Source organism: Dicentrarchus labrax, unplaced genomic scaffold (assembly GCF_905237075.1).
Source record: "Dicentrarchus labrax unplaced genomic scaffold, dlabrax2021, whole genome shotgun sequence".
NCBI lineage: Eukaryota > Metazoa > Chordata > Actinopteri > Moronidae > Dicentrarchus > Dicentrarchus labrax.
In genome coordinates, this window is record NW_026136720.1 from 33,743,085 (window position 1) to 33,757,216 (window position 14,132).

The following is a 14,132-nucleotide window of genomic DNA, read 5'->3' on the forward strand; positions in this document are numbered from 1 at the left end:
GTTCCGCCATGTTTCTACAGTAGCCCAGAAGGGACAAACCAAGTTTTGTGTTTCTCAGTCACAGTTTGAAGGCTGAGCACTAGATGCCACTAAATCCTTCAGACTGGTACTTTAAAATGTTGGATCACTGTTCTATGATGAAAAATTATACTCAACAAAGTAAAGTGCACAATAAAAGCTTCAGTGCTAACAGAAATATTGATAACGGCTTCGTTATTGATCTCCAAACATCCAGAGCTGATAGTGATAAAGGTTCATTATCAGGCTGCAGAATCATCGACACCAAAGAGGGAAAAACTGGAAGCTAAACCTGTGCTTGTACTGGATTTGTCCTTTAAGCTGCATGTTGACAGATAAATGAGGAGGCAGAGCAGCTGCTGCAGAGCGCCTCCTTATGACAGTGCCAGCAAGTAGCCGTCCACTTCCTCATCTTCCTGCCAACGTGCCACCCAAGAGCTGCGCTCCCCTCTGATTGGCTGGCCGGGTCTCTTACCGGTCTTTGAGGTCCAGTGGGCTCTGACTCTCTCCGGCGGGGGCGTCCCGATGGCAGGGAGTGGCAGGGTGACTGAGCGGGGCTCCCGCCGCTCCTCCTCGACGCCTCCTCCTCCGTTAGCGTTAGCATCCCTCGGCTGCTCTCCCTGGTGTGGGTCTTCGGACGAACCACCAGCTCCCCTCCTGAAGGAACACAAAATGTCAACCAGAGTTAGAGACTAAAGGTCTAAAAGTCGATACCATCTGTGGAGTTTAATGTTTAATGTCGGGCAGCTAAACTTACAAATAAGACTTCTAGTGTCTAACATTCAGCAGAAAGTCATTTTTGTGCTTCCTCAGAGTGAAAACTTTAGTTCAATGATGTTATGGCATATGACATACAGTCTGTAATGCTAGGTCATCTCTCACATCAAATCAATAAGAAAAGAGAAAGCTTGATGACATAAGCTCCTACCTGCAGCCCTGAGCCTCCTCCGCTCCTCCTGATCCTCCAGGGGTCGGAGCTCTTCAGGCTCTTCGTCGGTGGTTCCTGACGTGGTTGGTTGGAAGTCTCGTAGCTCTGCCTCTTTGTCGATGATCACCCACTCTTTGCTGTCAAAGTCCTCCTCCTCGGCCAGCGGGACGGACCGGATGAAGGCGTTGCTGTGCGCCTCCTGGTCGACGGACGCCACAGACACCTCCTGGCGGCCACTGACTTGACGGTCGCCACGGCAACCGGGGTCAACGGACAGCATCTGAGCCGGCTGGGAGGAGTAAACGTGACGGGACGGAGAGCCAAGGATGTCCATCCTGGACCTAGAGGAGACAGAAAGACACAGGAAAATGTGACTCGAAAGGTAACATCAACACTAAACAGCTTAATTTTGACTTCCGTGACTGTCTGACTGGTCCTTGTCAAGTCTCAACTTGTTGATGGCAAAGTCAAGTCAAGACCTTCTCAAGCCTTTAATGGAAATGGAAAGTCTTGTAAAAGGAAGACACGTCAATTCTCAAGACCTTCAAGTTAAGGTCTGAGTCAACTCACAACTCTGGTCAAAGAGAGTCATTGAGGGCAAGTCCAAGTCAAGTCTCCATAAGCAGAATTTCAAATCCTTCAGGTCTTTCAGATCTGCTGACCATTAAAATGACATTTGAACAGTTCTTTCAAAGCAGGGGCCTAATGAATTAACACTTGGCATCATATCAGTTTCAAATCTTTAAGCTCACAGCAGTCCTCGTTTCTGTGTCTTGAATCTTAAGTCTAATATATATGTACACCTCTGGTTTCTTTTTGATCACAGCAGTAAAGGACGGAAATGACATTTTGGCATTTCACCAAATGGGAAATCCTCCTTTATCAACAGGAACACTTGATAACGAGAAAGCTCCTCAACATGAAGACAATTTGAAGTTAACAGCCTTCAACACTGCTGACTAGTATTCAACATTTTTCAAAACGTGGATCTAATTGAGGAATGAAACAGTCAGCTGTCTCCCGCCTTTACACCTCCTCTACACTTTTCTAATGTGAGGGGTCACCTCTGTCCGTAGGCGTCGGCGCGGCCCTCGGCAGCAGACAGGCGGTCAGATTCAGGGCTGTTGACCCGGCGGTACCGCAAGGACCGACCCTGACCTGTTGGTGACTCCGGGGCTCCACCTCGAATCGGCGACACTGGACATGCCCCCCGACCTGACTCCTCCTCCTGAGCCCCCTGATGACAGACAGGAAGTGGTGTTTTATGGTCGGAACACAGATGCCATTTTAACAATCTATAAAGTTATTTGTTTTAAATATCAACTGTCACTTCTAACCTTGTTCAGGCTGATCCTGAGTCTGTTACGGTTGAAGTCCGTGTCCTCCCAGGCCTCTCCTGGCTCCCCGGCGTGCGAGACCCCTGTCTCCCCGGGGGGGCGACTGGGTGGGGCCGGAGGGGCGTTCTCCTGATCACTGAGATGTTCGTCCTGCAGAACGTCGTCGGTGTTCTCCCGCTGAAGATCTCCGGGAACTGGCGTCACGATGGCTCTGTGGACACAAGAGAATCAGCTTCAGATTTTACAACATCCAGGAAGCTTCTGGTTGTAGCTGAGTTATAGAATGAATAACTTGATCAGACCATTTCTGTTTGTGTAGTCACTGATCATTACCCTGAATATTTCAGCTCACTCCCACTAAAAGTTACTCATGGTAACACGTTGCAAAACCTTCCACAAGCCCCAAATGCCGAGGACAGGACCTCGGTGAGCTCAATGGTAGTTACTGTCGGGCGTGAGAATAACAATTCCAGTATATTCATCCTTGTCATACAGTAGTTTAAGGTCTTATTCTGGTAGTTTTTTGTCTTCTTTTGCTAGTTTTTTGTCTGATTTTGGTTGGTTTTTGTCCATCGTTTCTACCAGTAATAATCAAATTGTACTCATTAAGTTAATATCTGAGTCTGACTTCTTTTCAGTGATGATGGATTGAATCATAATATGAAAATAACAGCAATAACCAGAATGACCTTTCAACTGAAGTTTCAACACCACAGAGTCAACAACTCACACATGAATCTGGTCTCCTGGTGGGTTTAGGGGTATAAAGTTTGGTTCTTACCCCACCATGGCAGCGGTGGGTCGGGTGTTGTGCTGTGGTTGGGTGGAGGCACTGGTTGACAGCGTGACATCACTGCCTCCCTTCTCCCAATCGAAAGGCTCGTTCTCGGTGATAATTCGCTCCTTCATGCTGTTCTCAAACACTGACATGAGCAGCTGGGAAAAAACAACACGACGGACTCATCAGATAACGTCCGGGTGTGAATACTGAGAGTACCGAGATCAGCTCACAGCGAGTACCTGGTAGTCTGGTTTGGTGTAGTAGTCCAGGGCCAGGACATGGTCCAGGAAGATATTGAACTCTGAAGGCATGTGTTTGAGCAGCATCCGATGGTCATAACGCTCTTTTATCTGACCGACTTGTTCCTGCAACAAAACACCAAAACTCACATTCAGCTGCAGTCAGTTAGAGGATTCATGCTTCCAGCTTTGACAAGCCAAATAATAATCAGCTGGGTTCATTAGTTACTAAGTCAACTGTTTCTTTTTTATGAAACTATGAAACATCAGAGAAACACAATACAAATTTGTGGTACATGAGCCTACTGATTTGTATTTATATCAGTAAAACATGTCACAGGGGGGCTGTTCTTCAGGGGGCATTAAGGAGCCATTTTGCGAGACTCATATTTATGCAGCAGCTGAAATGGGAGAATTATTAGGCCTGTTATTCCTCTAAATTGATCTAATTCTAAATCTAAATGTGCCTAAAAACTCTTGAAACATGACACATGTCAGTGGTAGTACTGCTTATGGGCCTCGCACATGGGCGTGGCAAAATGGCTCCAAGAGCAGCCCCCCCCCGTGGTGTGTTTTACCAATATGTATGAAAATTGGTAGACGTACAAAAAAGCTTCTAGTAGCCACAAGGCAAACCTAACAGGAAGTCAGCCATTTTGAATTTACTGGTCAGTTTTTTCAAGTTGTTGCTCTTCAACAAACATGAAATTGGTTCTCTGCAATCTAAACACCATCCCGATGTGTAGTAATCCAGAGGTCTGATAGATTGTTGTAACTTCAGTGTCCATTGTCCAATCTACCCCAGTAGAGTCTGAACACATCTACAAGCCAATATTCAGTTAGCGCCCCCTACTGGCACCACATAGTGGATATGTAACTCCTTCCTGCGGTGCCCGAAATGCATGATAACACATCCCAACGTGGTAACTCTGCTGGTGTTATATGCATACAAGATTGTTGTGTTTGTTCGGGTGAAACAGTCTGACCTTGTCTTTGATCTTTCGCCATGGCAACTGTCCAACAGCGAACTCCACCAACATGTAAAACAATGACCACAGGTCGTCATGGCGACCCATTTCCTGGAAGAAACGCAACAAAGACACATTATTAGGATACTGAAACCGGCACCAAGCCCTTAAATTTGGTGGCCAAAGTACAACTGGAAATATCTGTGAAAACAAGTGGATATATGCAGTATATCTCGATATAAACATTGTCTCTAAAATAACACAGTAAATTCTCAAATAGTGATGATCTTATAGAACATGATGCATTGCTGTAGATTCAACTATGAACTGTACATAAAGTAGTTCAACCATAAACATTTACAGCACATATTGATAGTTTTTGGTCTCATTTCGGTAGTTTTTTCACCATATTTTCTACCATTAATAATAACTCACACATTAATGCAACAGTAATATTAATCCTAAAACATCCAATATAATAAAACATTTTCCTGCACTGTGAATACTTTTACTTGAAGTACATCTTGATGTTATACTTTTACCTTAGTAAGGTTTAAAATGCAGAACTTTAACACGTAGTGGAATATTTTCACAGTAAGAGTGTCACCGGCCGATCCCCTTTCAGAAAGGTTGGATTGTGGGTAACTTGTGTTGGTTTGTTGGTGGAAGTAGTCATAGACGTAATTCCAGGCCTGTTAGTGTCGAACTCTCTAACATCCACCAGCAGCAGAGACAAAGACAACAACCAGCCCTCACCTTGTTTTTGTGAGCGTTGACTGAAGCGTATCGGACCGTCCCTCTGAAACCCGCCACGGTTCTCGGCTGAACACAAGACGAAGCAAAGTTAGTCAACAGCACAACTCACGTCTGACTTTGTGCTATTTGGGACTGTGATTAGAGTCCCGCCCTGAACACACCTACAAGCCAATATTCAAATTATAGTCATAGCGCCACCTACTGGAAACAGGAGATTATTTATATGATTAGTACATTGGAGCTTCAATCAGAAAAGCTCAGTGTCATTGTTGTGAATGTTCATTTTGTCGCTGACCTGTGTCTTTGCTGATTTTCTTATGTATTAATCATATAAATAACCTCAAAATGAATCAGTATCCGGAGAAATATGACCACTTCTGGTTTAAACAGCCATTTTGTACTTTTAAAATGTCAGAGATTGATTCATCACGCGATTGCAACATCCCAAAAACAAAACATAATAATAATTGCATTTATGACCCAACATTATATCACATTCAGTCTGAACACAAAGTGGAAGCGTTACCGTGGTAGCAGAGCAGACATCCTTCATCATGTTTCTGATGTAAACACAGTAAATAAACCAAAATAACCAAATAATGACAGGAACACCAGCAGAGGGTCACACTGCATCCACACAGCCTCCACCGCCGCACACACGGGGTCAACTAGGGGGTTTCCATGGCGATATTATTCATATCTGTGTGGTGAGCAGAATATGATGGCATGTTCAGGTTCCCATGGCAACTGGGAGACACGTCGTGACTTGAGAGTAGATATATGGATGCACTGTATGTACGTGTCTTCAAAACAAACAATTATCATAATCTTTTCCACTGGAGCATCAGTTCATCTCCTTATTATGATCATAATTATTACATGTAATAACAGTCCCAGTAGCGCCACTGTTATCAAGTTATTAGTGAATCAGTGTAAAGAAGGACAGAGTTTTCTCTGAGGTACGAATGTGAATTAGAAAAACTTAATATATATAATATTATATATATTAATAATTTGTTCAGGTTATTATTATCATCATGGCTGCCAATCTACTGAAACAAAAAGATAAAAGCGACATATTCTGTATATATAGTCACATCTTAAGTTAGCTAATGTTAGCAAAATTAACTAGCTAGCTAATTTATATTAATCGTTAAGTGTTTTGCTAACATTTGCTACCTGAAGATGTGACTATATATATATATATATCTTTTTAGTTTTGAGCAACTTAAGATGTGACTTTATGTCTCTTTTACCTTTTAACCAACTTCAAAATGATTGCTTTTGATTGGAAGCCGCTACAGATGAAACATCTGAATTACACACGACTCAAGTCTTTACTGGCTGAGACACGTGGAGATAAACCGTTATGTAAAATGTGTTAATACAGTTATACTGACTCATGTACTCAGGGAAAGCTGGACGCTGACTAACTGTACTTCAGTGGTCAGCTGGTGATGCGGCTGTGACCCCGCTGTCGCTATAGAAACCACTCACATCCCTGGGTAACCATGGAGATGATGGAGAAACGGGATGCATGCACGTCAAAATCATAAGTCCAAAGGAACTGTAAGAAAAACAAAAAAAAAAAACAGCACTGAAATGTAAAAATGATGAAAATAAAACAGTCAACAGATAAAACTTCACAGAACAGAAATCACTGATAAAAGAACTGATGATTGGTGATCAATACAGACTGAACATCATGCAGACGCTCACTCATTAGCAGCAATAATCCACTGTGGGGAAGGCTCGTCATCTCATTCTATTTTAAAATGTTTAAAAATTGAGGATTGAAAATGGCAAATTCTAACCTTAATTAATTAATTTATTGTATTCCCCTGATTATTTATTTACACAGAACAGATAAACACTGAATGATCAGCTCAATCTTTACAGCGACGATCAGCTCAGACACCTTCCATACATTATTATTATTATAGGAACATCATACACCTTCCATACATTATTATTATTATAGGAACATCATACACCTTCCATACATTATTATTATTATTATAGGAACATCATACACCTTCCATACATAATTATAGGAACATCAGACACCTTCCATACATTATTATAGGATCATCAGACACCTTCCATACATTATTATTATAGGATCATCAGACACCTTCCATACATTATTATTATTATAGGATCATCAGACACCTTCCATACATTATTATTATTATTATAGGAACATCAGACACCTTCCATACATTATTATTATAGGATCATCAGACACCTTCCATACATTATTATTATTATTATAGGATCATCAGACACCTTCCATACATTATTATTATTATTATTATAGGAACATCAGACACCTTCCATACATTATTATTATTATTATTATTATAGGAACATCAGACACCTTCCATACATTATTATTATAGGATCATCAGACACCTTCCATATATTATTATTATAGAAACATCGGACACCTTCCATACATTATTTTGGGAACATCAGACACCTTCCATACTTTATTATAGGATCATCAGACACCTTCCATACTTTATTATTATCATAGAAACATCAGACACCTTCCATATAAAGATTCGGTCTTCAGTACGAACCAATGAGGTTGCAGCTGAGAGACAGGAAGTCAGACAGAATCAATAAATACTATTACTGTCAATACTGATGACGTCAGCTGGGAGGACTTCCTGTTAGATCAGGTGATGTAACTGTGTGTGAGAGAGGATAAAGAGGGGGGAGGGGTAGAACGAGGGAGGAGGGGGGAGGGGGGAGGTGATCCTCTCAGATGATTGGACAGAAGCTGACTCAGCTAGAGAGAGAGAGAGAGAGAGAGAGAGAGAGAGCCTGAGGTCTCTCGCCCACTGACGCATGCAGGAGCATCAAATATTCATCTGACTACTGCAACACTGCAGGAGGAGGAGGAGGAGGAGAGGAGGAAGAGGATGAAGAAAGGAGGAGAGGAGAGGATGAAGAGAGGAGGAGAAGAGAGGATGAAGAGGAGGAGAGGATGAAGAGAGGAGAAGAGGATGAGGAGAGGAGGAGGAGAGGAGGAAGAGAGGATGAGGAGAGGAGGATGAAGAGAGAGGATGAAGAGAGGATGAGGAGAGGAGGAGAGGATGAAGAGAGAGGATGAAGAGGAGGAGAGGATGAAGAGAGGAGGAGAAGAGGATGAGGAGGAGAGGAGGAAGAGAGGATGAGGAGAGGAGGATGAAGAGAGGATGAGGAGAGGAGGATGAAGAGAGAGGATGAAGAGAGGATGAGGAGAGGAGGAGAGGATGAAGAGAGAGGATGAAGAGGAGGAGAGGATGAAGAGAGGAGGAGAAGAGGATGAGGAGGAGAGGAGGAAGAGAGGATGAGGAGAGGAGGATGAAGAGAGGATGAGGAGAGGAGGAGAGGATGAAGAGAGGAGGAGGAGAGGAGGAGAGGAGGAAGAGGATGAAGAAAGGAGGAGAGGAGAGGATGAAGAGAGGAGGAGATGAGAGGATGAAGAGGAGGAGAGGATGAAGAGAGGAGAAGAGGATGAGGAGAGGAGGAGAGGATGAAGAGAGGAGGAGGAGAGGAGGAAGAGGATGAAGAGAGGAGATGAGAGGATGAAGAGGAGGAGAGGATGAAGAGAGGAGGAGAAGAGGATGAAGAGAGGATGAGGAGAGGAGGATGAAGAGAGAGGATGAAGAGAGGATGAGGAGAGGAGGAGAGGATGAAGAGAGAGGATGAAGAGGGAGGAGAGGATGAAGAGAGGAGGAGAAGAGGATGAGGAGGAGAGGAGGAAGAGAGGAGAGGAGTAGGATGGAGAGGGAGGAGAGGAGGAGGAGAGGAGGAGAGGAGAGGATGAGGAGAGGAAGAGGAGGAGAGGATGAAGAGAGGAGAGGAGTAATAGGAGATGAGGAGGATGAAGAGGAGGAGAGGAGAGGATGAAGAGGAGGATGAGGAGAGGATGAGGAGGAGAGGAGGAAGAGAGGACAGGAAAGGAGGAGGACAGGAGGAGGAATAGGAGAGAAGAGGAGAGGAAGAGGAGGAGGAGAGTAGGAGGAGAGTAGAAGAACAGGAGGAGGAAGAGGAGAGGATCAGGAGGAGAGGAAGAGGAGAGGAGAGGAGAGGAGAGGAGGAGTTGACAGTAACAGCTGACGTACTCGTTGGTCTAAAAATATCTCAGTGTGATGGAGAGACATCAGAAATGAATGAGAGAGAGAGAGAGAGAAAGAAACACCTTTCACAATAAAAGCCATTCAAATCAATAAAAACCCCTCAGGCAGCATCAGGACCTCCTATCGTTCAATAATAAAATCTGATCAGTTGTTATCGATCACTGGCAGTCACTGATCAGCTCTGTAGTTCTGTAGTTCTGCAGTGCAGCAAGCACACCCGACTGTACGGAAGATTATTCCTGCCCAAAACTGAGAATATAAGATAAACTTTTATACAGATTTATGATGGTAAACATATAAATCATTCATTTACATTTTGTTTGTTTATCTTATTTATTTCCTTTTTTATTCCAGTTTGTACAATTTTCTTTTATTTCATAACTCTGTGATTTAAAATATAAAACTTATGAGATAATATCTGTTCTTTTAAAGCGTTTGTAGACTGTGAGTTACTTGCTACATTTTATTGACAAAATGGCTAAAAGTCCTTTCCCACTGTTCGGGGCCGGCGCCAGAGAGCCAGGAAAACTAGTTGTATTATTTATTTATTAGCTGATTAGCACATAGATGTTATGAACGTAACATTGAGTAAGCGTGTTAGCGAGCTAGCTATTGGTCAGCAAACATAGCTACGAATTGTCTCCGAACTTCAATGTGACATTCAAGGTTTGTAACATTGATGTGGGAAATTAGCAGCTATGCTAGTTGAGAAGTTAGCTGAGCTCCAGCTAGCATAACCCTTGGTAACAATAGCTAACGTTGGATACAGTGACGTAATGATGGGGCTCTACGGTGGCTCTCTAACTCGTGGTAAACGCAAACTGGTTCTTAGAAGGTTCTATCCATCGAAGCAGTTTGAGGTTCGGAGCAGGTTTCTAATCTGGAACCAGTTCTTCACCGTCAGAGAACCGTCACCAACATATTATAGTTTAAAACCAAGAACCGCTCACAGCACGTCTGTGGCGCCTTGTGCTGTTTAATTTAATTCCTCACATACATGTCGTTGTTTCCACGGCGCAGTGCCGCTAATGTCGGCACAGACGTTCTAAAGGTTCTTACCGGTCGGACCTCTCCGGTGGTGTTGGTGTACTGACGCGCCAGACCGAAGTCCAGCATGTAGCACTTCCTGTAGGTCGAGGGTAGTCGGCCCATCGCAAAGTTTGACTGCAGGAAAGAAACGAGAGAGACACCAGTGAGTTAATCATCAACAGGCTTCAGTTCAAGTATTCAAAGGTTTCTATGAGTGAAAGACGAAGTCCTGACTCCTTAAAGATTATCTACGGAGGCCAAAAGTGGTTTTTGTACCAGACTGGAAAAATTTTTCTGGGCATTTTAATTTGGAGGCGCTGCTTGTTTTTTAAACTAAAAGATTTCCTGGAATTAAAAATTACATTTCTTTGTTGTTACTTTGTGTCTGTCTGCGTTTATTTTATGACACATATTTAAAATTTTGGGCATTTAAACACCAAAAGATTCCCTTTTATACGATCTGGACGTATTAAAACTGGATCCAGTTAAATAAAAACACTCGTCTCAAAGCACAGAACAAAAGGACCTTTAAAGGACAGAAACGGCTCTGAGAGGATCATCGTACCGGTTTGATGTCGCGGTGCAGGAAGCCCACTGAGTGGATGGCTTCGATGGACTCCAGGATCTGCTTCCCGAGCCGCAGGGTGGTGCTCATGGTGAAGGTCCCTCTGGGCTGACTCCTCCGCAGGTCGGCCAGGTTACGACCCTGCAACAGAACACGGACACTTTTTCCATTTCTGCCCAAAAAAAACGCGTTGAAATGTCGGACTTTTACAGTCACTAGAAGCACAATCGCAGCACAATCCAGTCTCTGCTTCCTGTGTGTATTTATGTCCTTCACAATAAAAGCCGCCCACACGCTGACTCACCTGAAGCTGCATGACCACGTAGTTGAATTTGTCGTTTCTCCCGCAGCCAATAAATTTACAGACGTGGTTTTTACCTGGAAAATAAAAAGAGAAAGAGGAGACGTTCAATAAATTCACGTTTTTCCCTTTATGCTCCCGAGTGCCTTCTCTCTCCGCTTCCCTACAGTGCCAACAGTGGGCAACACTAGCTAACGTTAGCTTATAAATGGAGTCCGCTAACGTCTGCAAACATAGAAATAATAAAATTATATATGTAACTGTAAATAATCGTGAATGTAAATTTCCTTTTTGTCACATAAAAACATTAAAATACATTTTGCAAATCTATAATAAGAAAGATAGATATAAGATATTTATTGTTTTTTAAATAGATTAAACTGTTAAACTCAAGTTTAATACTGTTAATACATTTATAAAATTATGTAAAATTAATGACATTAACAGTAAAAAGTATTTGTCCTGTAATTTTTCATGAATAATTACTTTTATTACAGTTAAAATAATAGAAATCCAATAATAACAGCCCTCTGCTGTAAAGCCTCATTATTTGCATTATAGCAGAGTTCGCCTGTATTTATAACTCATTGTTTTTACAGTGTAAATATCTTTAATTAAACATTAAAAAGAGATTTTATGTCAAATTAAAGCTAAACATTTTATTTTAATTACAGAAATTGACTGTATTTTTACGATATTTATGTTATTTTCTGTTATTTTACAGTATTTTGTGTGTGTGTGCCTGGTTTGGATCTGGTTTGGAGCCGCTCACCCTGCAGCTTCTTCAGCACCGCCACCTCCATCTTCAGCACCTGTTTGGGCTGCTGGGCCGACTCCACCTTTAGCGCCACGTTCTCCCGCGTCAGCAGGTCCAAAGCCTCGTAGATCTCCCCGAACCCGCCGCCACCGATCTTCTTCAGCTGGGACAGACAGACAGACAGACAGACAGACAGACAGGCAGACAGACAGACAGACAGGCAGAGGAGGACAGACTGTTAGAGCACTTCCTGCCCCACCCCGTCCACTCTTTTCTTCTTTCAATCAATATTCCAGGATCAATAAACCACAAAGCAGAAGAAAAGTTGATTCCTTTACTTCCCTTTCTTCCTTCATCCCTTCTTTCTTTTGTCATTTTGTTTGTTGCCGAGCAAAATATACATATATATGTTTAATATGTGTGTGTGTGTGTGTGTGTGTGTGTGTGACACAGTAAATTGATCAGTGAACTGCAACAGCCTCAGGCTCATTGCTGCAATCTGATTGGCTCAGACAGGAGCTGCATTATGTAACTTCTTATTTCAGAAACCAGAAGAAGCTCAAAGGACTGCAGCATTATATATTATTATATATATAGTTATAGTTCTATACGTATGTAATGTTGTTAGAAATGTTCCGATCGGGTCCCCAGCATTTAGAAACTGACACTAACTGAACCGTCCTGAACCATCCCTTAGTTATGCTGCTATAGGCCTAGACTACCGGGGGATTTCCCATGGTGCACTGAGCTCCTCCCTTCCTCTCTCTTTCTGCACTCATTCATGTCCCATTAATGCATGTTACTAACTTCACTTCTTCCCCGGAGTTCTTGTGCTTTCTCGTCTCGCAGGTTCTTGTCGATCCTGGTGGAGCCTCCTGCCATGGTCCTGCTAGATTGCCATTGCCAATACTGTTGTTGCTGTGCACCTGTCTGTCTGTCTGTCTGTCTGTCTGTCTGTCTCTCTCTCTCTCTCTCTCTCTCTCTCTCACCCCAACTGGTCGAGACAGACGACCACCCACCTAGAGCCGGAGGATCTGTCCTAGGTTTCTGCCTTTTAACAGGCAGTTTTTCCTTGCCCTTGTCTCCAAGGTCTTGCTCATGGTGGTACTGTTGGGTCTCTGTAATTAATGTTATAAAGAGTTCGGTCTAGACCTGCTCTATTTGAAAAGTGTCCTGAGATAACTTCTGTTATGAATTGGTGCTATACAAATAAAATTGAATTGAAATTGAATTGAACCAACTTCCATATGTTTGGCAATTAGCATAATTCCCATTAATAATCAGCTATATTGACGATATCGGAGTGAAAGTACAAAATGGCTGTTAAAGTATCCTGATACACTAATGATTAATACGTAACCGCAGCAGCAAGGACACGGGTCGATGACAACACGCTGTACAGAACAAAAACACCAACAGAACTGAAGAAACGTTACGACTGAATATTCACACCAATGAGCTTATTGATTCTGAAACAAAGATCCAATGTATTGATTATATCAATAACCTCAGAATGAATCATTGTCCATACAGCTGATTATTAATGAACACAACCTCAGGGGCCAACAGGGAATCTGGTACCGAGGTGATTTTCTTGTTGGGTTTGGCTCCTGGCATCCCCGGGGTGGAGTCAGTTAGCTTAGCAGTTAGCAGTTGGCTACTGATCAATGTTTCCATCAGATCCCTCGGTACTTACATCAAACTACATCATCTTCCAGGTGTAACAACCTCACTACAGATTGACGTAGATCACATCGGCCCTCAGAAACGCTCCGGTGGCGTCAGAAGAGAGAAAGCGTTTGATTGGACGCAGCATTAGTATACAACCCCGAGTGCAGGATGAGTCATCAAATGCTTTTATTGATTATCAGGAAACTCTAAAATATCTGACCGAAACTGGTGGACAGGAGACTCTAAAGCAGGATCTGTGAACTGAGCTGGGGGAGGAGAGGGGAGGTGGAGGGGGGAGGGTTCCTGACTCACCACTTTCCATCGGTCTTTGACCATGCAGTTTGGCGGCAGGATGTCGGCCTGCTCGGACGTCCCGTTCATGTTGGCGTTGTCCTGGAGGCCGGGGACTAGGCACTGCATCTGCCAGCCAGACAGAACACGAGCAGCTCCCAGCTTAAAAGAGCCATTTATCTGTGGGGGGGGGGGAAAGAGGGGGAGGAAGGGAGAGCGGTCAGCCAATTAACAACATCATCTTGGCACCGGGAGGCTCCCAGTCCAACCACAGCCCTGTACTGGGACGGTCGCAGCAGTCCGATAGAACAACAGGCATTAGAGATCACTGGCTGCCATTAGAAGCCATTCTTCAGCT

The 14,132-nt window shown here is 43.2% G+C and overlaps 1 protein-coding gene across 2 annotated transcripts in view; it reads right to left on the minus strand.

Annotated features, from left to right (window-relative positions):
• The window catches only part of ttbk1a (tau tubulin kinase 1a), a 41,214-nt gene that overhangs the window by 18,169 nt on the left and 8,913 nt on the right, over window positions 1-14,132 (minus strand). For both annotated transcript variants that reach the window (XM_051381242.1, XM_051381241.1), the window contains exons 2-14: window positions 13,796-13,954; window positions 11,828-11,975; window positions 11,059-11,132; window positions 10,755-10,895; window positions 10,220-10,324; window positions 5,028-5,093; window positions 4,290-4,382; window positions 3,304-3,429; window positions 3,065-3,219; window positions 2,284-2,494; window positions 2,011-2,183; window positions 947-1,287; window positions 494-675 (exon numbers count right to left, since the gene is read on the minus strand). In XM_051381242.1, coding sequence (XP_051237202.1) covers window positions 494-675; window positions 947-1,287; window positions 2,011-2,183; window positions 2,284-2,494; window positions 3,065-3,219; window positions 3,304-3,429; window positions 4,290-4,382; window positions 5,028-5,093; window positions 10,220-10,324; window positions 10,755-10,895; window positions 11,059-11,132; window positions 11,828-11,975; window positions 13,796-13,903 — 1,923 coding nt within the window. In that variant the 5' untranslated portion in view covers window positions 13,904-13,954. The remainder of the gene's footprint in view (window positions 1-493; window positions 676-946; window positions 1,288-2,010; window positions 2,184-2,283; window positions 2,495-3,064; window positions 3,220-3,303; window positions 3,430-4,289; window positions 4,383-5,027; window positions 5,094-10,219; window positions 10,325-10,754; window positions 10,896-11,058; window positions 11,133-11,827; window positions 11,976-13,795; window positions 13,955-14,132) is intronic.